Raw genomic sequence first — 24,376 nt, 5'->3', positions numbered from 1 at the left:
ACCCTAAAGGCATTTTTGCTGAGCAGGAGCATTGACAAAGTCATTTAGGTAAAATATACCAATAACAAAAGCTATATGTTAAATTTAGACCAATAGTGACGTGGAGATACTCATGACTATCCCAGGCAGGCATATTTCAGTGTACAATAACTTACTCCCCCACATTCAGTGAAAGTCAGCAAAGGCGTGATCTGAGTATTCCAAAAATCATTTTCTGTCATCTAAAACAGAGTTGGATGGGTGAAAGGAGAGTCGTGTCCTCAGATTCCCGCTTTTCTCCATAGTCTGGGGTTTTCCAGGGTTAACTGCTGTGACTTGAAGATTAAATGAAGGAAGTGCATCTGAGGCAGCTAATGCCTACTTGTTGACCAAGGGACAAGTCCGTGGTTAACATGTTTACTTGTATCTTCGCATGGGTGTTGTGTTTCAAAATGCAGAGCCTCTGCAGTGCAAATTGTGTCCCGATTCTGAGGCCCAGATTGTAAATTTGTGCACATCCGTCTGGGTTTTATCAGCACTGTTCATTACATAACACTATAACTTCTTTGTCTCTCCTTCACAATGCTGTCTCATCGCCTTTGCATCATAATAATCCCTTACTGCGATGTGTCGCGGGTCAAGTACATGTTTAAGATCTCCTCTTTTCACCCTAACCCCCCCCTTTTTTTTCAAATCAGGTACGACTTCATTGAAATCCGAGACGGCACTTCGGAAAACGCAGACGTCTTGGGTCGGCACTGCAGCAACATCGCCCCGGCGCCGATCATATCATCGGGTCCCTCCCTCCAGATACGATTTGTGTCGGACTATGCTCACCAAGGGGCTGGCTTCTCTCTGCGCTACGAAATCTTTAAAACAGGTGAGGTGTCCGCTGTCACTAATGTGATGGAGCCCTTTGAAAATCTATTTCATGTGACACTGACACTGGCTCCAGTTGCACTGGTCCACATAAAATTCCAAAGAGGGAAGGTCATTTAAGTTTAAATCATGTTGCAGAATAAACTCTAAATGAGTGCTGACATACACACAAGCAGACATGTGTAACTGCCTCTTGTATATCATTTATCTCACTGTCTGAAAGTCTTTACACGAACACTTCACTGAATGATTTTCTGCACCTATTCCTTGCTCCTGGTTAATTGCCCCAGAACCAAGGCTTGGTCAGCACTGTGTTCCTCAGAACTCCTAAAAAATTTCAATCAAAAGAAGTGGAACACAATTGTGAAAAGTCAGCTTTTATTCACTTCCTTTAGCTGCCTGAAACATGTAAGGAATGCTTGCTTAATTGAAGTGAAATCAGTTCGCTCTTGGGCAATGAGCGGATGGACGACTGCAGTGGGAGGACTGATGGTGGCCTTTTGGAGTCGGACCTCCTCAGGTCAAAGGTTTATGGGTGAAGGCTGAGGAAAGCAGATTGATGGGGATGAGCATGGGCTCAAATGGAATTTTGTGGAAGCCGCTCAAGTTACGCGTAGTTTGAACGGGTGGTTGTTTTGTGCTTGGTGTATGTGTGGCCGTGTCTGTGGGTGTGTTCGTGCGTGTGGGGGGGGGGTCTGTGTGTGCGTGCGTGTGAGAGGAGGTGCAATGTCAGGTGGCCTTGAGGCAGCTGAAGGATTTATGTTGAAGTCAGTTGATTTGACTCAACAACATTTAAGGTGGTTCCATTTGAGCCAAATATCTCCTCCCTGAAAGCTTGCATGAATTTTGAAAGTGTGTCAGGATTAAAGCAGCCAGCACAAACTTCAAAATGCAGAATTTAGTTGTCACCTCTTACATGTTTTAAGCTTCTGAGAAAAGTGACAGTGAGCCAGATGTCTGCAGCGGGGGGATTGTTTTGGCAAATACAAGACTAAACACAAAAAATGGAAGCACCAGACATTTATCACACTTGATAATATTGCTCCATTTCCCCACCAATACCTCGAAATGGACCACCAGAGGTACACTTTAATATCACAAGAATACTCTTGATACTTAAAGTGGAAGTCAACCCAAACATATTTTTTTCAAGAATATGTTCTATGCAAGCCCACTAGTTGAAACAAGGCATTCTGATAAATATTTTGTTTCAGGAATAAGAGTTAATCCAGCCGTTTTTAGCCATCTCGGGGGCGGCCATTTTGTCACTTCTGTTGACTGAAAATGACATCACAACTACTCAAAGCTCAGGTAATGACCAATCACAGCTGACCTGTTTCCTCAAGATGAGCCGTGACTGGTCGTTACTTTAGCCCTAAGTAGTTGTGATGTCATTTTCAGTCGACAAAAGTGACGAAATGGCCGCACAATGAGATAGGTAAAAAGGGGTGCATTTTGCTGCTTTACTCATATTCCACAAACGCTGTATTAATCAGAATGCCCTGTTTCCACTAGTGGGCCTGCTGGGAACATATTCTTTAAAAAAATGTGTTTGGGTTGTTTTCCTCTTTAAACACAGCAAATTTCAGATACAGTGGTACCTCTACTTACGAACGTCTCTTCATATGAAATTTTCAAGTTACGAAACGCCTCAAAAGGAAAATATTGCCTCTTGTTACAAAAGAAGTTTCAGGATACGAAAGGTAAAAATACAGTATGAGCTGCTACTTGCAACTCTCATTTATTGTGCAATAATCTAATTGTAACATGTATTTGCTACATGTTTTTATGCTTTATAAAACATTTATGTCTGAATATTGGGGGGCTTGGAATGGGTTAGGGCATTTATATGGAAAACATGTCTCTACTTACAAAATGTTCTACTCTACCAATTAATTTCGTAAGTAGAGGTACCACTGTACTTTAAAACTCTTGCTCAAGACTTTAACTTCTACCAAAGGGAAAGTAGTACTTTCAGGTACTTATACATCAGCACATGCTGTGGTAGTATCGCTTGGGCTCAATTTGCACTGCACGGTTTAATAACACAATTCTGATGTATTGCCCTTTCAAATGGCATAACTGAAATAAGTGTCATGACGTTGTAATCAGAAAAAAGAACGCATGGAATCAGATCGGAATCAGGCCTCTTCCAAATGTGGAGAAAAGTCCGTACTGTGTCTACAATGTAAACGCACAAATTATTGTCATCAAAATCCACCAATCCCAATTACACACGCCCATGTCTGCATGCATAGGCAATTGAAACTACAGTAAATACGGTTGATGAGGGCTGTGTTGGAACTTACAGAAGCAAAATAATTGCCTATCGCGCTCTATGGAATGGTGCTGAGGTTATTCTCATTTAATCAATTCAAGAGTCAGCCCAGGCCACCTCAACAATATGTTAAGTATTTGTTTTATTGTCTTATGTATTACTGTTTTCTTCTGTGCTGTCAGTGCTTGGTGTTAATGCATGTGGAATTATCTGCGTGCAAGGGCATCTGCATATTTGCATTCTTCCACGTGGTTCGTCATTGTAAACACAGCCAAATGAGATACGTGTTACTTGAAATGTCCATGAAAATAGGCATTAAAGTGGAAATGTGCCATTGGACCTGCAGTGTAAACCCAGCCTTTCACATAAACACTTACAACGTATTTCCGTGGTTTGGACAAGATTGTAGCATACATTTGCAGCATTCAGATGTGTGACACTGTGAACACATATAAGTGTTTGCTCGCCGCTCAAGTGGGGCTTTCCACTCAGCTTGATACGTGTGATAAATACAACAGAGATGGCGAGTAGTGAAATTGACAGACAATAGTATGAATGCTGATGAAGGCTCGGATGACTGATGATGATGGGGAGGTGGAGGAAGAGGAGGATGATGATAATGAGGATGATTTAGGACCTGTGTTAATTGCAACACTTTCATCATCATCATAGGTGTTTGTCTTCCAGCAGCGGGATGAGGCAACAAGCACACACCTACACACACACACACACACGCACACACACGCACACACAGGCCACATCTCCACTAAAATGTTTATTCATTAGGGTGAAAGTAATTGCATTTCAATCACTTTAGGTGATTATAGTTGTCTTGTGTAACGTTATAGCTATATGGTCTCTACCTTTTTAGAACATGTGATGCTATATGACAAAAAAGGGCTTGCCTCTACTATCATCAGTTTTCAGGCTCTTTGATGTGCACGTGTTTTTAAAGGGCGTGTGTTTCCACAGATCAAGATCTCATTAAACAATTACATGTGTTGTGAGAAGTGTGTGTGTCTGTGCGCGTGTGTGCGTGCATTTGTTGACATCCAGACAGCACAGCTCAGAGCTCAGGCTGACCCCGACACATTGCTTCCAAGGGCCAGACACTGGTCATCATCTGGGGATTGAGTGTGTGTTTGCATGCGCGTGTGCGTGTGAGGGCGTGTGCATGTGTGTGCGAGTGTTTGGCTAGAGCTGACGACTGACTTGTTTTTGTTTGGCTCATTCAACCTCCTTACATAAGCGATGAGTGTAACTACTCCAGGGACCGTTGGATTGTTTATGTCAGCGTGCATGCACGTGTGCGTGGATGTGTGTATTTGTGTACACGCATGCTCATCATTTCCATGTAGGAGGCGTGGGAGTGCCCAATTGTCTCCACAACCACCATGACACCCACAAATTCTCCCACTCCCTCAAATGGGCCACCGAAAAACAGCCTCCCAATCCCCATTCACATGTACAGTATGCCTTCACTTAAATGCTGTACAGTGAACGTGCACGTCCCTGCCCCCCCCCAAGCCCAATGCCCATATTGTTGTGGCCTACTTTACTCTCACTGGTGCGTGCTTAACCCTGTATTCATCGGAGACTACCCCCTCCCCCAACGCCCTCATCCATTTGTCATCCATACTCACTCAGTCACGTGTCGTTGATGCTGTTACCACGGCTACTGGAGGCAGACTTACCAGTAAAGCCAGCTTTTCCTGGTTCCCCGAAGCCCCACCACTGGGATGGTATGGGGCCACATCACAGCCAATCCCGAGTCAAACGCTAGGCGGGGAGCACTTGAAGGCACAAGTTGTCTTCTGTGACCATTGGTGACCGCTGCCGAGACGTGTACGGTCTCGGCAGGAGCGCAGCCAAAGGCCTGAAACCCCCCAGTCGCCCGGGTGCCTGTTCACACGTTGTCCGTGTATGCTCTATGTATTTCTGATGCCATCACGTTGATCGGACATCAACGCCCCTGACAACAGTGCTATGTTGCTACTGTATATGCCTGCCTGACTTTTACGTCTTCATCATGCGAGTTATCCTCCAAGAAACAATTACAGTTAAATTAAAGGACGAATTAACAAACAATGTTTAAGTCTGGGGCGGCACGGTGGCCAACTGGTTAGCATGTCCGCCTCACAGTTCAGAGGTCGTGGGTTCGATCCCGGCCCCGGCCTCCCTGTGTGGAGTTTGCATGTTCTCCCCGTGCCTGCGTGGGTTTTCTCCGGGTACTCCCGTTTCCTCCCACATTCCAAAAACATGCATGGTAAGTTGATTGGACTGTCTAAATTGCCCCTAGGTGTGATTGTGAGTGCGGATGTTTCTCTCTGTGTGCCCTGCGATTGGCTGGCAACCAATTCAGGGTGTCCCCCGCCTACTGCCCGATGACAGCTGGGATAGGCTCCAGTACCCCCGCGACCCTTGTGAGGATAAGCGGTATCGATAATGGATGGATGGATGTTTAAGTCTGATCAGCTCAGAAGAAATTATGTCCCCAAATGAAACGACAAGGTATGATCAGCATCTGCATAAGATGTTGGCGCTCCTGATTGGCACACACTATTTGCTCACAAGTATTTTTCGGCAAGCTCCAGACTGTTAAGTTGATGATGGCGTTCAATTCCGCAGCCTATATCAAAGTTACCCTAATGATGTCTGAGTTTGATGCCATGTCACATTCACGCATGTGACATGGCAAGAAAGTTACTTTTGTCTTTGTGGCTTTTCATGTTGTGGTATTTTACTATTGAGGATTTTACACATTCACAAACTTAAGAAGACACCTTTTGCACACATTCTGAAACGGACGCATAAGGAGAGATTTTCTTCAACACTATAAAAAGATTTTTTTTAAAACACAGCTTGTATTTGGGGGCCCAAAACATTCATTTAAATTGGAAAACCTTTAAATTACTGGCATTTATAGCAACGATGTTAGTTAGCACAACAAAGCAAGCAAGTTGGTTTTACTTACTGTAGTGTATATCTTTAAGTTGGGGTTCAATACACCTTTCTGTAAACCCTTATTTCTTTGCTGTCAAATGCAGGAATGCCAATTTTCTCAACAGCAAAACTTAAAACATTTAGTTGAATTGCCCAACTTAAAATGCTATCAAAGTTTGTTACCTTGAAATGTTGAATTCACCCGGCATCTTTTTTTTTTTTTTACGGCGAATGAACTCGCGTGGCTCAGGCAGGGTTACATGAGAGACGTGTTTGAATGCTTGACGTGTGTCAGACAAGCGAACGGATACAGTTACACAAGGCACTGAGGTGGGATCGTAGGTGAATCCTTGGCAGGAGCTGTTTGCTAAGGCGGGGATACGGGAGACAGTAGCAGGCAAGATGGAGAGAGCTCAGACTGCACGTCACAACAGTGAAAAGACGAGACAGGACATTAGGTGAATCGGGGGGCACTCATGTGCAAAACCTGGGTGGGTTTTACCCAGCAACTCAGCCTCTCGCCCCCTGTTTCACACTGGCGTACAGTGTGACCCCTCCCCTTGGCCAATGCACAGCTTTTGACCAATGACAGTTCACGCCAAGCAGGCGCTTGTATTGGTTGAACGCGTGCGCGGGAGCTGACGGAGGGCGGTTCCAAGACTTGTTTTGGCCGTGCTCAGACACCGTGAACTAATGACCACTAACGAAAAGGGGAAGGTACTCGTGCATACGTGATTGCCTCACAAGCACACAAAATAAAGAAGACAGTTCAAGGCACCCATGCACAGTGTGTGGTGCAAGCATAGTGACCAGTTGGTGCACATCATCTGGAAAATACAATCACAGTGGAGCACTGCGCTCGGAGACATGGAGTCAAGCTGTGCTCATATTGAAGTTTTCGCCACTCCAGACTGCTGATTTGTGACCCAGTAAGAAACAAGGCCACTGTGTTACTAGGTCTCACACACACTGAGTAGCTGTCACGCACTCACCTCACATGCTGCACATCCACCGAAACAAAAAACTGCCAGTGGCAAAGAAGAAAACACTAGGATGTTAATCAAAGAGAAAAACAAGCAAAGGCCCTCACATACAGTAACATGTGACTCACACATGAGAACTTTGCAATCTCGCGCACGCACTTGCCTGTTGTAGATATTGCCTCCCTCTTGCTGATCATTACCAGCATGCAGGCAGCATGGGGAGCACATCTGCCTCACAGTTCTGAGGTGCCGGGTTCAACTCTCAACTCAGGCCTTCCTGCGTGGACATTGTACGTTAGGTTCATCTGAATTGTTTGTCCCGCCTGGATGACATGCCGCTGCATCGTCGCATGCACATTAAGGACGGTTCCGCTTAATTGGTAGCCTGGGGCTTTATTAAAAAGGAGGGTGTGATCTTACTACAGGGGTATCACCCTCCTTCGTCTCCCTGATCAGGTCTTTTCAGAGATTTGGGATAGAAAAGAATGTCAGATTCAAAAGGAGCAGTGTGGTTTTCGTCCAGGTTGTGGACCAGTGGACTCTGCATCGGTCTGTCGTGGTGAAGGTGGAGCAAAGCCGAAAGGTGGCGCTCTCACTTTACTGGTCGATCCATGTTCACGAGCTGTGGGTAGTGCCCAAAAAAAAAACAAGATCACAAATACAAGTACCCAAAAGGGGATTCCTGTGCATTGGGTCTGGGTTCTCCCTTTGGGTGAGGAACTCAGAGTGGAATAAGCCAGGAAGCACTGGATGAAGGGAAGGGGAAAGTCCAAGCTCGTCTGCTTAGTCTGCTGCCCCAACAGACTGACCCCAGATAAGCGGGAGACGGGTGGCTTTGAATACACCCTAAAAACAGTTGGCTTCAAATTAACATAATTTGGGTCAAAAGTGGACCGATCCACTAATTGGGTCAATTTGACCCATCTTCTTGCGTTGTTTTGTACAAAACAGCACACATTTCGGGGGTTATTTTGTACAAAACTATCCATTTTTGGGGTTGTTTTCGGCAAAAACAATGCAGAACGTTTGGTCAAATTAACTCAAGTAGTGGGTCAGTCAATTTTTGACCACAAAATTGTGTTATTTTGAACCCAACTGCTTTTAGAGTGTATGCTCAGCATGGCGGGTGTGGCATTCTGGCCTGACTTGAATATAGATGACCTTCAGGGTGTTTGGATACAGCAGCATACGACTCATAACATCAGGACTGCCTTGGAAAACGCACAGGAGAATATAGCAATTACTGTTGCTTTAGGTCATTAGACCAGCAATTACATGGGAATACCACATTGTGCTTCAAGCACAATCGGTAATAGTGGAAAACAGGAAATGCGGCGTTGGTCTTGCGAACTTGTTCACTCGTCCGTGGGCTAAATAAGGTGGGTCCTCTGCCATTATCAAGTGCAGACGGGAGCAGTGGGGTAAGAGCCAGCCAACCCCGCCACTTTTATAGGTCTGCCTGATAATAAAGACTGGTGCCTTGTTGGAATGCTGCTGTAGGAATGTGCTGTTAACATGTCTGAGCGCCTGATGCTGGTTTTATACATTTGGATGTGGCTATTAACTCGCTGGCCTTTTCTCCGTCTATTAGGCACAAGTTGCTAAAAGTAGAATCAGAAAATCTTACATTTTACTCATCATCTTCATCATTGTAAAATACAGAAAGAAGCATAGGATGCGACCAAATAATCTGAGGTGGAAAGAGATGAAGGTTTAGGGTGAATATAGCAGAGGCTTGCGAATCAACTCATTCTAGACGCACTCCTACGAACACTGGAAGGGCCGATGGGTAGATGGTAGGAGTGGTGCAGCTGCAGACGCTCAAGGTGAGCCACACTGTGGCCTGGGCTGCATAAATCTGCATAGCTAATGAGGAGCTGCCGCAAAGGGCTCACTTAGAGCCATTACACAAGGTCTGTGGTATGTTTGACTTCTCGAGAAAAGGGAGAGCCTGAGAAAGAGAGAGTATAGGGAGCATTTGAGAACATTTACTTTGAATGTATGCAAAAGCTCAGAAGTCAGAGGCACTACTGAGGTCCTCAAAACGATGCGTGTCAAATTACCTTCTGTTAAAAGACGCATTTGCTTGCGAGCGTTTCAGGCCTGGAATGAGTAACAGATCTTTCCGTCACATCTTGAAGCAATGTAATTGCATTTTAGGATGCAGAAGTTGCTGAAAACAGCATGGTGCTGTGTCAAAGTGCTCATGACTGGCAGGTTTGGACGCCGATGGGGGTGGGGCGGGGAGCTTTTGTCTTCTTGTCATGCGTAACAGTGGACACACTGTAAGATGTTAGGGAGGAACTTCATCTGCAAGTCAGATGTTTCTTGCATTTGATCTGTTTCTCTTTTCTGATCCCTATGTTCATTTATGACAGATGGCTTCTCCTCTCTGTCTCAGGGTCAGAATTCTGCTTCCGCAATTTCACCAGCAGTTCCGCAATGATTGAGTCACCGGGCTTCCCTGATAAATACCCCCACAATCTGGAGTGCTCGTACATGATCATTGCTCCGGCCAACATGGAAATCAGCCTCACGTTCCTTACCTTTGACCTGGAGAACGACCCGCTGTTGGTGGGAGAGGGTGACTGCAAATACGACTGGTTGGACGTGTGGGACGGCTTGCCGCAAGGTAAGTGCTCTTAAAGTGAAGATTCAAATTCATTTCCGCGCTGCAAGCACATGCAACCTCACGGCATTTCCACATTCACACACGGGCATTCTCTCAGGAAGCGCTCGCTTTGATGTCTAGCCTTGCCCTCCAGTCCTTTGGGTTACATATAGGAAACCTTATTTCACACTGGCATCCGAAAGTGCTTGGACATCCCAAAGGAGCAGCCCTTTCTCATGCCCCTCTTCCCCGCATATGAAGGTGCTTTATCAGCGCCTTCCTATCTGCAATGTCCTTACTCCTGAGCACCTTTTGTTTCCTTCCTACCCCGGATGAGCGTGAGTGTCGTGATGGGACTCTCTTTGGCTCCAAGGAGCGGTGCTCAATGTCAGGAAATGGCAAACCAAAAACAGTTGTTATAAAGCGCTTTGATAGTTACCACCAAAGAGCAATTGCTGCTGTGTCACTGATGAAAACCGCATTAGTGTGACTAAATGGCACTTTTGCTCCTCACACTCATCCATTTCCCTTCTCTTCCCTTTTATTTAAAAAATCTGAGGCAATGGACTGCTTTGCCCTAATAATTCCATGTTTGGGTCCTAAAAAGGGATTGACATGGATTTCATTTTTCAATTACATATAGCTTTGATATTGGGAGCTCAGGTAGTTGCGGACATTCAAAGAAGGAGAATTAGGTGCAAATTATACCCTAACCCAGTTCCAGTGAGCCTAGTCCTCAGGCGTGAAAGGGTCTTGGCAGACAAGCTGGAAGAGTGAAGAATTTGCCGTCTGGCAAGGGAGCACATCTCGAGACTACTGTAATCCTCACTGGCTTGGTGTGCGCGCGCATGCGGATGATCCCAGAGCAGCTTGCATTAAGGCGGGGATTCCAGTCCCCCTGCTGGGGTCCGGCTAAGACACACAGATGGAGAGGGAATCAGGAGGAAGGAAGATGGGCTGATGGGTGTGGCAATGGTGGCACCTCATTAGCCATCACTAAGCAGAATAAAAACCCATTTCTTCTGTAGTATATCCTCAAAGCTCTGACTCAAGCAAACTAAAAGTCCGGTGTTGTTTTAAAATCAATGAAAGAAAGAAGTTAGCTGACTAACGTGATTTGTTTTCCTGCAGTGTCCCCGCTGATCGGGCGGTACTGTGGTACAAAGATCCCTCCAGAGATTCAGTCGTCCTCTGGGCTGCTATCACTTTCCTTCCACACGGACATGGCGGTGGCCAAAGATGGCTTCTCTGCCCGTTACAACATGACTCGTAAAGAAGTCAGCGACTGTGAGTGCAGGATGTCTCCCTGTCTCTCTAATTGTGTGCGTATGTGTTTGTTTGGGCTTGGCAGGTGTGTTTACCTGCTCTTATTAAATCTCTATTTCTGCACCATCTTCCGACACTCATTTTTCTTTCTACACCTCACCCTCAGTGAGGCCTGCCCTAACACAATCCTGGAGTTGACCCCTTTAGGAAGCTCTGTTTTTCTTAGAATTTAAATTACAGTAACGCCACCTCAATTGACTTCTTCTGACTCTATTTGTCCATTTTCTCTGATGCTTTTCACTCATATCTTCCAGGTTGATAATCTGCTACGTCTTGCCCCCATCTGCCATTCTATTCACCCTTCCATGACTGACAACTGAATTCCCATTTCTTTCCCTCTGTCAGCGTTTCACTGTAGCGTAGCACTCGGCATGGAGACGGGGAAGATCAGTGATGACCAGATCAGCGCCTCCACAAGCTTCTACGACAACCGCTGGTTGCCGCGTCAGGCTCGCCTCAACAACCACGACAACGCCTGGACGCCCTCAGAGGACAGCAACAAAGAGTACATCCAGGTCTGACAATGCACCTTTCCATGTGCAGAGTTTTATTGTGCAGAATACTGTGTTTTGACACACTTCTACTTTACCACCAAGGGACCCAAAATTCCAATCAGTGCCAAATTTTTCATCTTCACACACAGTCACCTCCTACGGATGTTGACATTTTGTTATTAAAATTCATGGTTTATTCACTGAGAGATTAAGTTTTTGCTTAATACTGCTTGCTCAGAAACTTAAAAAAGGCAATGAAAACATCCATCCATCCATTATCTATACCGCTTGTCCTCACAAAGGTCGCGGGGAGGCTGGTGCCCATCCCAGCTGTGTACGGGCAGTGGGTGGGGGACACACCGAATTGGTTGCCAGCCAATCGCAGGGCACACAGAGACAAACAAACATTCGCACTCACAATCACACCTAGGGGCAATTTAGAGTGTCCAATTAACCTACCATGCATGTTTTTGGAATGTGGGAGGAAACCGGATACCCGGAGAAACACCGCGCAGGCACGGGGACGGCAAACTCCACATGGGAAGGCCGGGGCTGAATTCGAACACACGACCTCTGCACTGTGAGGCAGACGTGCTAACTGGTCGACTACCGTGCAGCCCGCAATGAAAACACAATATAGAAATAAAATGTCTCCATGATAAAAATGCACAAAGCAGCAGTGACAAGGAAATACAAACTGATGATAAGGAAGTGCTCCTAATGCTCACACACCTTATACTGTATACTGTATTTTTATTTATATGCTGTAGATGTGCAGGGCAGAGCGGTGTGATCGATGAAGGCGCTTCAGACAAGCCCATTCAAATATTATGCCATTGACGCTGCATCCAGCGTTCTCCTTCATTTCCACATGACATTGCTCGGACGCGATCGCCACCGCAGTTTCCTGTGCGCCGTCTATCCGCTGCTGTCTGCATGAAAAGTAGAAACAGCGGATGGTTGTCTTTGTTATTTACATCAATTCTGTGTATCACACCAACCCACAAGACGCTTTAAAGTTGCTCCTCTCCCATGTATCATTCTCTGTTAAGAAAACAAAACATATTTTATATTCAGTGTTCCCTTTGCCTCTTTCCTCAAGGTTGACCTCCACTTCCTGAAGGTGTTGACGGGCATTTCCACCCAAGGGGCCATTTCCAAAGAGACACAAAAGTCTTACTACGTCACCACCTTCAAGCTGGAGGTCAGCACCAACGGGGAGGACTGGATGATCTATCGGCATGGCAAGAACCACAAGGTATATAAACGCATGTGCATACAATTCACACGACAAAAATGGATGACAGCTCATATACGTTATATTCTATATGTGCGTTTTTTTCACTGGTTATTTATTACAAAAACTTTTGTTTTAGGAGGAAAATGGATATTCAAATCTATTGAAATATTAACATTTATTTCGACCCATAAGTGATAAGTTCTCTGTTGAATCCATCAACCAGAGCTGGACATTATTCGTCATCCTTCTGCAGCGTGGGTACCCTTCCATCTATAAAACCCGCCTATAGGCTGCCTCTGATTTTAAACAGGCTTCCGTCAGCGATTCCGACTGCAAATTTCAATAGCAATCCCCCCGCCCCGGACAGAAAGAGTGACTCACAGTGACTCTCTGCGCCATTGGAAGCCTGTTCACAGCCTGGTCCCTCACTCAAATCTGTCCCCCAAGCAACAACAACTCGCTATTTTCCTCCCTGCGCTGAGGCTGATCGAAGCCTCGCCGCGAAAAGTAGACTAAAGACGGACTACAGACGAAAGACGGATTAAATACATGGGCTTCCAACTATGCGTAGTCGGTCTACTTTAAAATTTTACCTGTCATTCGTCAACCGTCAGCAAAGCGGGCATCCGTCATAGGCGAATGAACAGACCCGTCCGTCACATAGACTGACTGCCCAGCTCTGCCATCAGCAATGTGCACTGTACCACTTTGGTTGGTACCCCAACCAAACAGTATAGTACAGGGGTGGGCAAATTAAATGTGGGCGGGGCCCATAATTTTTCGTAAGTGTTTCCCAGTAACACATAAGCCCACACACTTCCTAACCAGATGTACAGTATTACAAAAATGCTATTTTAAATATAGACAAAATACCTGCATACGTGGAAAATACTTGCTGTTAATATATTTTGATATTACATTTTTCAATGCATATATAAAATATCCACTATCCGAACACAACAACTAAGGGTTTGAAGCAAACAACAAAATATCCTCATACAGCAATTTTTTTTTTCCAGTGCAAAGGGTTTTTGTGCATAAAAATGACCATTCACTGAAGGCACAAAACTGCTGAACATCTAGTGGTGATTGGTGATATTACAACTTAAAACGACAGTCGACCCCTGCATAGTCACAGTTCGGTACCCGCAAATTCACATATTGTCCAATTTATAATTTTTTTTCAGTGTTTTTCAGTTTTGAATTTTTTCAGTTTTTCTGAGATTACACCAAAATGACCCCCCCCCCTGCATTTCTCACCTTTTTTTGTGGAAAACCGTATGTTGAATTTTTATCAATGTGTTTGTTTTTTTTTGCGGGGGGATTCTTTGTGTTCCAAAAACAATTTTTTCACTATACAGCCCACGGGCCGCCAGTATCCCATACCTGGTATAGTAGTAGAAGCAATAGTACAAATTGTGCAAATCACAAGGTTTGACAATTGAAAGGCAGAACAACTGTGTACCGTGCCAAACATACTTTTTGGTGGAAACAGAGCCTCGCTTCAAGAGCGACACAAACTTGTTACATTACAATAGAGCTTGTATACCCGGACCTTGACATTAGTCATGTAGCAAAAAAGAGGTTATGGGAAGGAGGAAAAGATGGAGATACTGAGAAATGGCGAAACAACACAACAACAAGTACAATGGAGTCCTCTGTGTGCCCTTCTTCTGGGTGTGTTATCTGTCATCATTGCCACACTCGAACATATACAACTTTATGTATAAATGTATGTGCGGTCCAGGATGTTGTCACGGCGCATTGGTCTCCATTCCTCATATCTGGGTTGAGGTCACCGTGGCTTTTTAGTAGGAAAATGTAGGTTGTTGAGGGGGATGGTGGCGCTGTGGAAGGGTTAATCCACAGACACACACACACACACACACGCACACACACGTTCATTTAACAACATAGACCCCTTCTGCGCTGGCCACTGATTAGTTTGGGTGGGGCTGGTGGGGGGTATCAGTTGTGGAGATTACTGAGTTAAACGTGGATTTGACTCAGTAAGAAGCAACTACATTGGTGCAGTTTGTTAGAACCCCTCAACGCAACGTCTGGAGAGAGATGATGTCTGCCTCGTTTTAATCTGAGCCTTTGCTCATCTTTCTGAGCTTCCAAAAATGACCTAATTATATTTTATTTAGCTGTAACGTTCCAAATGAATAAACTGACTTCAACCTAAATTCATGCGACCAAAAATGATCTGACTGAAGCAGCACTTTTGATTCTCGTCGCCAGCCAGGTTCCTCCCGTGGTTCCCACGGGCCACAGTCAAATCTACTGTGACTGCTAATCCATCATTCGCGGAGTACAAACTCCCGGTTAGCCGTCCTAAGCTCCCCAAAGAGCCCTTAAGTGGTTGAAGCTCATTTTCTGCCAGGGGGTCCTGTAATGACGAGGATTTTACTTCTGTAATTGTCATTTAGCACAGTGCTCAAGAGCATATTGTGGTTTTGGAGGCTTGCACAAGTGAAAGCTTGTTTTACTAATCTACGTGTGTGTGGGTGGGTGTGTGCGCGCGCGCTTATCAGCCTGTGTTTTTATGACTGTCTTTGTTACGACACATTGTCCATCTGACACCCATGTTACACGTTGATTTAAAATCACACCATTCGCACATGGAATCTCATTCCTCATGAGATGTTAGCCCACGTACACTTACGTTCACATACTTGCGTGCGTACAACATTCACCCAGTCCATCTCAGGCCCCAGAGCAGCAAGCGGCCAGCTGGAACCAGTTCCTGCTGTCAACATCTTCATAGCAAGCACGAGGAAGGGAGAGGAGTGGAGGTCATGGCTGAACAGGCTGAGAAAGAGGAAACAAATGGGGGCAGAAAGAAGCTGGGAGGGGACCTGGGAGGACTGCATTGACAAAGAAAGATGGAGGAAAAACACAAATGAGTGAAACATCAGTTTGATAATGTGTTATGTCGTCACGGCTCCCCGTGGTGTACTCAGTCAGCTCTGGAGAGAGCACTGCTCAGGCTGCACAGGCCAGACACGGACTCACAAGTGTGAGAAATGCTGGAATGCTAAATGAATTAAGATGTGATGTGCGTAAACACAGCATTTTCCAGAGCGCTAACAACATTTTCTGAAATTAGGTCTCTGCATTGAGGTGATTGTTTGACTGGCCCACCACAGTTGATCTTCAAAGGATGTGCATCGTAACACACGCACATACACACCTTCCGTGGTGACCTTATTTTCCACAAAGGTCATCAATAGTTAAATACCGATGGTCCACACCCAGTCTGGCCGTTGCATGCAGCCTACGTGTGTGTGTGTGCTGAGTTTTCCATAGCGAGCGCTGCTTCGTTATATTTTCATGACTCTCCACGCTAGGAGACACAACATGGCCGCTTTAATTATTCAACTCACCTCGCCTGCATGTGACACAAGCTGGAACCGCACCCCAGTCGTCAGGCAGATTAAAGCGAAGCGTTTTAAACCTAAATGTTCCTGTCTCTGAAGTGCTTGATTTAAAAAGTGACACCACCCTCATCAACAAGTTAGTCAATGAGCAACCATCTGCTTCCTAGAGGCAATGACCTTTAACGTTTGAAGCCCCGGGGTCGGGTGTTGTGACAATAGACAGGAGGAAGCGGAGCAAACTGAACCATCCATTGTCTTTGTGTCTCCCCTGTCTCCTCTTCTTTTCCGAGGTTGTCTTCCCTGCTCTCGCTTCTTCAGAGCTAATCTGTTTTAGATATCCCATGGTGCTAATATTTTGATGCATAGCCAGTAGTGAAGGGCAAGAAAATCCCAGATATGGTCATTGGATACGGTAGGCATTTTGGATCACTTTTTGCTCCCATGCCTGCTGTCCCCTTTTCCATGACCACATTATGAAACTTTCTCGTCATCCATATTAATGGAAATCCCAGCTAATTTGCCATTTAATGCGCTGATAGTTTATTTCCTGCCCCAGTGATGAAGCTGCTCATTGTGCAATGCTTCCCACTTGCCCCTCCCCATCCTCTTCCATGCCTGTTTTCTTTTTTTCCGATCAAGATAAGCACAGTGCATGCATAACACATTTTTCTTTTCTTTTCTTTTTTATTTATTTTTTTTTTAAGGTGAGCAAGAAGAACTTTCGGCATTGTGTGTGCTTACTACCGGTGTAGTGTGTGATTTACTCTAAATGACCAACCCAGCACACCACACATACACCCATAACCATGATGAGCAACTTGTGAAACACATTATACAAATACTCCATATATCTGTAACGTTTGCCAGCTAGAGCTGCGTGATTGTACCTTAGTAAAACCTTACTGCTCTGAGCCTTCAAAGAGGGTACTGGACAATGAGCTGGCAGCCCGGGCTTTTAGCTCGCCAGTCGGCGCTCTCTCCTTCAAAGCCAGTGACCCGGTTGCATGTATATATTACAGACATAGACATATCCAGTTGCTTCTCTATTTGTGGTCGACAACAGCACAAGCCTCAGGTCCCTTCCTAATTGGCAATCTTTCAGTCTCACGTCAACAATCAGGGAGTCTCTGGGCTGACTGAACTCGGTGTTGACCACACACGCATTAGGATTTCTGATCAGAAATATTGAACCTATTCAACATTCACGATTTTCACTCTGCATACACGCTAGGATAATCACCGATCATAATCTTTTGGTGATAATCCGGACTTCCCAGACTTTATTTGGAAGGGTATGCGTACTTTAGAGTTGCTGCCCTCCATTCGACTTTCTTACATGGTGATCCTTGCTCTTCGCCTGCTTTCAAGGATTCGTCTGACGTCTCATGCCTGTTGTTGTTTTTTTTCGTTTTTCTTGTCTTTCCACCCCACAACTGTTTGTTCCAAGTATCTGGGAGCGACAAATCCCTTGCCTTTGTGTAAGCGTGTGTGGGTGTTTGCATAACCCCCATAGAGCTCACATCCACTGTTTGGCCTCTTAGGTAATTACGAGGGTTGCCGATCATCCATTCAGCAGCAGGCGAAGCACAGATAGCCCACCTTTCTGTTCAAACACTGACTGGTGTGTATAACCACAGTCAGCTCCACTTGATTAAATCAGGCCATGCCCAAAATCAAATAAAACCCCAGAGTAACATTTTGAAGTCCTGTCATATGTCCTGTCAGTCTGAGAGGCATATTCCAAATAAAGAATATTGCAAATGGGTCACTTTCCACCAACATGGCCAAGTATTTTCAGGCACTCTTAATGGTTTTACTTTGTGTTTGTCTTTCCATCCTTCTCTATTGTGATGCTTGGCCACAACACAATGAAATAAATTACACTGAACTGACTTTCAGCTAAACTTGCTTGTTTGTGGTTTTAAATCGACATGAGCAATGCACAGATGTACAAAGAGGATGGAGGAAAGAGGAAATGGTCCTCTAAAAGGAAGATTTGTGTCTGTCAATGAAAGCCACCATGAAAAAAATGCCCCCTTGAGCATCCAGGACTCTTTTTACCCCAGAACAGGAAGTAACCCGAGCATGCGGGCTACTTTTGCCCTCTCACCCGTGCGGGCCCGCTCTGCCACAAAAGACCCAATGGGAGGGAGGGAATGTTGACTATGGGATGGGTTGGATACCTCATGTCCTCACATCCTGCCCACCTGGGCGCACTTCCTGTGCTTAATCACGTTTGGTCATGTCAGGTCATGTCTCTCTCACAGCCACCACCGAGAGGTGTGTGAGAGCTTGTCTGTGTGTGTGAGTGAGACCCTAAGATCATAAACCCTCATCCATCCTCTCGCTTTCCCATCCTCCTAGACCCAAACCTTTGACCCCAAAATACAATGACAGCTGGGCTAGTGACATCGGATCCATGTTTGGGTTGTCTCTGCTCTGTAGGTCTGCCTACGTGTGTGTGAGTGTGTGTTGCGTGTGTGTACGTGTGTTTCTGCTTGTGTGTGTGTGTAGCCAAGCGAAGCTGTTCACTGTGCGTTGAAGTGTGAGGAAATGACAGATAAGACAAACCCGCATAAGGGTGAGCACATTCAACAGCAAGCAATCCGGTGATGATAGTCTTTGCCTTTCTTTGCAGGTTTTCCATGCCAACACGGACCCAGCCGAGGTGGTGCTGAATCGCGTACCCCAGCCCGTTCTAGCCCGGTTTGTGCGTATCCGACCACAGTCGTGGCGTAACGGCATCGCCTTGCGCTTTGAGCTCTATGGATGCCAGATTACAGGTGTGTAGAAGACAACATAACATTCCATTGTTGTCATTGCTGCTTCAACGCAATGGTGAAAGGCTTCAAGTGCATGGACATGATGGAGAAAATTAATCAAATGTTGAAAAGAAATTAAAAGTGGTGGACCTCCTCTCAGGTTCATGATATGGGATGAGACTTTTTTGTAGGTCTTGGGCTGTTACGTATGCCTCCCAATTTTCGTAGACCCAGGCGACACAGAACAGGGGCTGCTTTTAAATAGGGAGAGGGGTTGCTAATGAGCCCTATATATATTTATATATATATATATATATATATAATATATTGACAGATAGATAGATAGATAGATAGATAGATAGATAGATAGAAGATAGATAGATAAATAGATAGTGGCCTGGGTACCGTCCATCATTCGTCAGTCCATCGTTTTTTCAAGCCAAATCAACCTGTCCATCTGTCAGCGAGCTCGTCAGTTAGTCCGTCAGTCTGTCCATTTCACATACACTGTTTGCCAGTCCATTGCACTTGCGGTTGCCTTCAAATGTTTTAACTCCTAAAATGCCCAAAAGTTTTAATTTAAAGTAGGGCTCTTAAAGTTAAAGCGTTAACTATGGAGAATATTTCAATTTTATAACACGTTAAGGTAAAAGCAGCTGACCTCTGCTCACTTTGCAGGCAAATCCAAAATTTCCCTGAAATCCAAAATCATTTGCGCACTTTGCAAAGCCAAATTCAAATACCGTATTAGTTGTGTCTATTTTACAGGAAAAGAATCGTATTCAAGGATCAAAGAAAGCTAATAGAACAGTCTTTGAAAAGAAATATACTTTTTTCCCACATTAATTCCAAGATTGTACTCAAGTAAATTTCTGTTCCAAGCTTAGTAAAAAAAATTGTAGTTGAAAAATACAAGTAATCACGATCAATTATGGAAAATTTTGTGATTAATTAGTTGAAAATTTTAATCGCTTGACAGCACTAATTTAAAGTTTAAAATGGCTTAACTTAACCAGAAACCTTAACCAGAATTTTGGCCAAGGGAAAATAAAATCCAATCCAAGTAGCGCATTCCTTGTCTTGTTCTCGATCTTGTTCTTGCTCTTGTTCTTCTTCTTCTTCTTCTTCTTCTTCTACTTCTTCTACATCTCCTTCATCCTCTTCTTCTTCTCCTCCTCCTTTTTCTTGGCTCATGGGCGGATTACAACTCTTTGGTGCATACCGCCACTTACTGTACCGGAAGTACAAAGCATTTCCATATACAGTATAGTCATTCAATCAAACACATGAGACAAGATTTAACAGAAAACCACAACCATAAAGGTTTACAAGCAAATAAATACATACGTATACATAAAATATTAGACTCAAACAAACAATGTAGTTTTGTGTTGTCATAGCAAAGTGATGTGACGTCTTCTGGCTCCGCCTCCTTAGCCAATCACAGCCGGCCATCACAGTCCCTGCAGGGATCCTATTAAAAACAGGAGCACGCACCCAATCAATGCAGTCCTCTCTCAGGACTCCCGCGAACAAACACACAAGACAGGCAGGGCATGTTTCATCAGCAAAACGGGCATCCGTCAGTGACGACTGAGCCATCTGTCAGCACTTGACCCGGTTAGTTACGATTACACTGACGGGCGAAAATCCACTTCCGTCAGTGCTTAGTCCGTCTTTTTTTGTTTCCCGTCGATCGTCAATTGTCAGCAAAACAGTCCTTCAGTGGCGGACCGACACACCATTCCATCAGTCTGACGGAATGCCCACCTCTTGTTTAGATCCCCCAAAACACGATTCATTTGCAAAATAGTAACAAGAAAAAACAATAAATAAATAAATAAATAATTTCTACGAAAGCACTGCTCGCTCTCTTCTCGGGCCATAAAAATAAAACCATTCCTCATGTGTGTTGGCTAGCTTGGCACACTGGAAGGGACTCAAGCAGAGGTGGGCTATGTCCCTCCGTCCCCGAGTTCCCGTGCTGCATATTTAATCAACCCACGTGGTATCAGTCAGTCGGAGTCAGCCAACCGACGTCGAGAGCGGACTTAACCCGTACCATGTCACACGCAGGTGCCAAACTCCTGACACGCGGCTAAGTAAGGAAAAAATAAAAAATGAAATAGTGTTGTGTACCTTGTGGTCCCACAGACGCAATGACATGTGCCCTATATTGTTTTTATTTCACCTATCACCACGATATGCGTGTGTGTGTGTCAGTTGTTTATGTTTGATATTTTTGCTTTGTTTGGCGGCATGTCTGCCCGTGTGGCACCTGCGTGTGACGTGAAAATTACGTTCTCGACACCGATTGGCTGTCGCCAACAAGGGACGGGCCGGGACCACGTGGGTCGATTAAATATGCAGGACGGGAATTTGGGGACGCAGGGACGATGCCCAGATCTGGAGTCAAGTGTCAAGTGAAGATGTACATTCCTATTTCAAATAAGTATTTTTAAGAATTTCTTAGTCAGTCACCTTTAACCAAGGACTCCTTTATGAGTATTGCTCTGTACTGTTTTGTATACATTTTACACTGCAAGAAAATAAGACCTGTGGGCGAGGTAAAGAGATCAGTGTATCCTGCTGGCAAGCAAAACGATTTAGTTTATATTGTTTGAAATTATACTCAGAATGATGTGTTTTTCTGTCTGGCCTTGAAAAAGAAACTAAATATAAGCTCAACTTAACAGAAAACAATTTCCTGAACCATAAAAAGCACGTACATTCGCACACCATTAGTCTGTCTCACACTCTCCGTACTATATTTTAAACATAGCTCGCCTCGGGCTAATGTAAGGAAAGTATTACTCTATTCTTCCTTCCTGAGTCTTCACAGTGTCATTTGCCTCTCCCACATTCTCTCTGAGCCCGCGCTCCCCCTCCAGACGGCGCCCATCTTCCCTCTCATGGTTTTAGACTTTTTTTGATGTGTCCTCTTTGCTCTGTGAGCCTTCCCAGTCGGGGAATGAGTAGCAATCAATCTTTCATGGATGCCTCCGCGTCCGTACATGGCACACTGTGATCCACTTCAGCTGCTAACCACAGCAAGTGAAGTAACTATTAGCGTCACAGAACAAGTGCATCCACACGCTGATAGTTTCTAAATCTAGTGTCACACCCTTTGAAATGTACACACACAAGCGTATAAAAACCCTGTGCCTTAAATACATTATTTATTTCTTCATCCTTTGCAGTGGCATAACAGCATGAAACTTTGATCCGTGCTCTCTTAAACTGTCAGCACAGCTAACGTCTCCCTTCCTCCGGCCCTTTCTCACTTCCTGTAGGATATGTCTTCCTCTTCCTCCTCCTTTTTCGATAGTCTCCTCACTCTTGCCGGAGTGTCATTCCAGCGTCCCCCAAGCCGTCATCCCCGCCCCCGTTTATTCTCATTTCTCTTTCGCAAGCAGCGACTTTCAGTGGCACTCGCTTGCCAATATCTGAATGAGTTTCATTCCGACGGGTGTGTTTTATTCAATGCGTGTGTACATTATGTGTGTTTGTGTGTGTGAATGGAGATGATTGATGGGATTGTAAATATCATGTTTTAAGATACACCGAGATGTTTGCATGAATGCTGAGGAAATAAATGCAGCAGCATAAACATATGCGCTCATCCCACTGATATACACTAAATGTATATTAAAACTTATAGATGCATCTCCATCCCTCGCAAACTCTCTTAACCTTTGCTCCAGTCTTAACTCCATAGTGCTCGGTGTCCAGTAGTACTATCATGTGGTGTAGCTTAACAGCTCCCAGGCGGGAACACGTGTAAAAGCATGAGTGTATATGTTAGGTCAATGACTCCGACGTGTCCATCCGCCCTCGTGAGGTGAAGGTGAAAATAATGTTAATAATATCAATCGCCACAGATGCTCCATGCTCAAGGCTGCAGGGCCTGCTGTCCGGCCTGCTGCCTGACAACCAGATCTCGGCCTCCTCCAGCAGGGACATGATGTGGAACCCCAACACAGCCCGCTTAGTGGCCAGTCGCTCTGGCTGGTTCCCTGCGCCTTCACAGCCCCTTGCTGGGGAAGAGTGGCTTCAGGTATGATAAGATTCCAACGTTGTCTTCCATTGCTTCTCATTCGGGTGCATTGTATATTACCTTGGCAATCAGCACAACACATAAGACCAAATTGTACACTTTTATTGAGCTCCACCTCAAATGTCAAGATTTAGTCCGTAATATTATTTACTGAGAAATTGATACAAGGGACAAAAAAGACAAATTAAATCCTAAATTCCACCTTTATCCGACTCAAAAAATGTAATAGGTTTCTCATCGGCCCATGCCTAATCTCTCCAAAATGTTTTCATGGATATTGGTTAACTAGTTTTTGCTTTTTGCTGTCCATTAGCAAAAAGAAAACATGTGACGATGAAAGCATAATCTCTTTTGTAGGGATAATTAAACAAGCTGTTGGAAAACCATAAAAGCTTCTTTTTTTTTCTTTGTCATTGATTGGTTCCAGGTGGACCTGGGTGTACCCAAAACAGTGCGTGGAGTCATCACTCAGGGAGCAAGGGGGGGAGATGCAGCAAGTGGAGGAGCCACAGAGAACCGGGCTTTTGTCCGGAAGTACAAAGTTGCATATAGCCTGAATGGAAAAGAATGGAATTTCATCATGGACAGAAAGACTAGCCAGCCCAAGGTAGGTATAGAGAGCAGGATGGATGTTGTGTTTTTGTTGGAGGTTCCGCTTTGTGGATTGGCGTTTGTGTTTATTTCTTACAGATTTTCGAGGGTAACACACACTATGACACACCGGAGCTGCGTCATTTTGAGGAGACAGTAGCCCAGTACATCAGACTGTACCCTGAGCGGTGGTCTCCAGCAGGGATTGGGATGAGAGTGGAAATACTGGGCTGTGACCTTCCAGGTAGGAGTTTGCAATGTGTCACCGTTTTCATTGTTGGGACCCAAGCGTTTTTGTTTTTCCCAAAAACTGAAAAGAAGGAGTGCTCCCCTTTATTAATTTAATTTTAATGAATCACCCAATTATTTTATTGGAATGTTAAATGGGTGTGTAGTTCTTTAGTTATGCAATATATTTTAAAAATAAAACAACAAATTATTTAACAAAACGAATGAATCCGGGCGATACAAACCCAGACCATCTATTTGGATCATAGGGAAGGTGCTTCCAACAATAGTGAGGCTTGCGTCAGACAAACATGGATCTGCATGGAGTCTGGCAAAGGAAGAAAGACACAGCATTGCAGATTTGAAGAGGCAGCACAGAAATGTTTCAACATGATATGTTTGGAAATTATTTCACCTGGAAAATATGACTTATCTGCAAGGTTACAGAAACATGTGCTTTTACCAGGAGGGAGTGGACAGGGTTTGTGTTACAGGAATGCATCCCCAGAGAGAACTTTCAGAATAGTCTGTTTTCCAGATGTGTGTGGCACACACACGTCACCGACACACATACACGTTGATGCATACATACTCATACATCTACTTGCACAAGCACACATAT

At 44.7% G+C, this 24,376-nt stretch overlaps 1 protein-coding gene across 3 annotated transcripts in view; it reads left to right on the top strand.

Annotated features, from left to right (window-relative positions):
• nrp2a (neuropilin 2a) overlaps positions 1 to 24,376 on the top strand; it is a 60,721-nt gene that overhangs the window by 13,019 nt on the left and 23,326 nt on the right. For all 3 annotated transcript variants that reach the window (XM_086048388.1, XM_086048384.1, XM_086048396.1), the window contains exons 3-11: positions 678 to 859; positions 9,464 to 9,694; positions 10,805 to 10,960; positions 11,345 to 11,514; positions 12,596 to 12,751; positions 18,755 to 18,899; positions 22,760 to 22,935; positions 23,363 to 23,542; positions 23,626 to 23,770. In XM_086048388.1, coding sequence (XP_085904514.1) covers positions 678 to 859; positions 9,464 to 9,694; positions 10,805 to 10,960; positions 11,345 to 11,514; positions 12,596 to 12,751; positions 18,755 to 18,899; positions 22,760 to 22,935; positions 23,363 to 23,542; positions 23,626 to 23,770 — 1,541 coding nt within the window. The remainder of the gene's footprint in view (positions 1 to 677; positions 860 to 9,463; positions 9,695 to 10,804; positions 10,961 to 11,344; positions 11,515 to 12,595; positions 12,752 to 18,754; positions 18,900 to 22,759; positions 22,936 to 23,362; positions 23,543 to 23,625; positions 23,771 to 24,376) is intronic.

This window comes from Filicampus tigris, chromosome 1 (genome assembly GCF_054856515.1).
Source record: "Filicampus tigris isolate MCC_2025a chromosome 1, RoL_Ftig_1.0, whole genome shotgun sequence".
NCBI classification, from domain to species: domain Eukaryota; kingdom Metazoa; phylum Chordata; class Actinopteri; order Syngnathiformes; family Syngnathidae; genus Filicampus; species Filicampus tigris.
The sequence above is the reverse complement of the archived record's forward strand: the minus strand, read 5'-3'. Positions and strand labels throughout refer to the sequence as shown.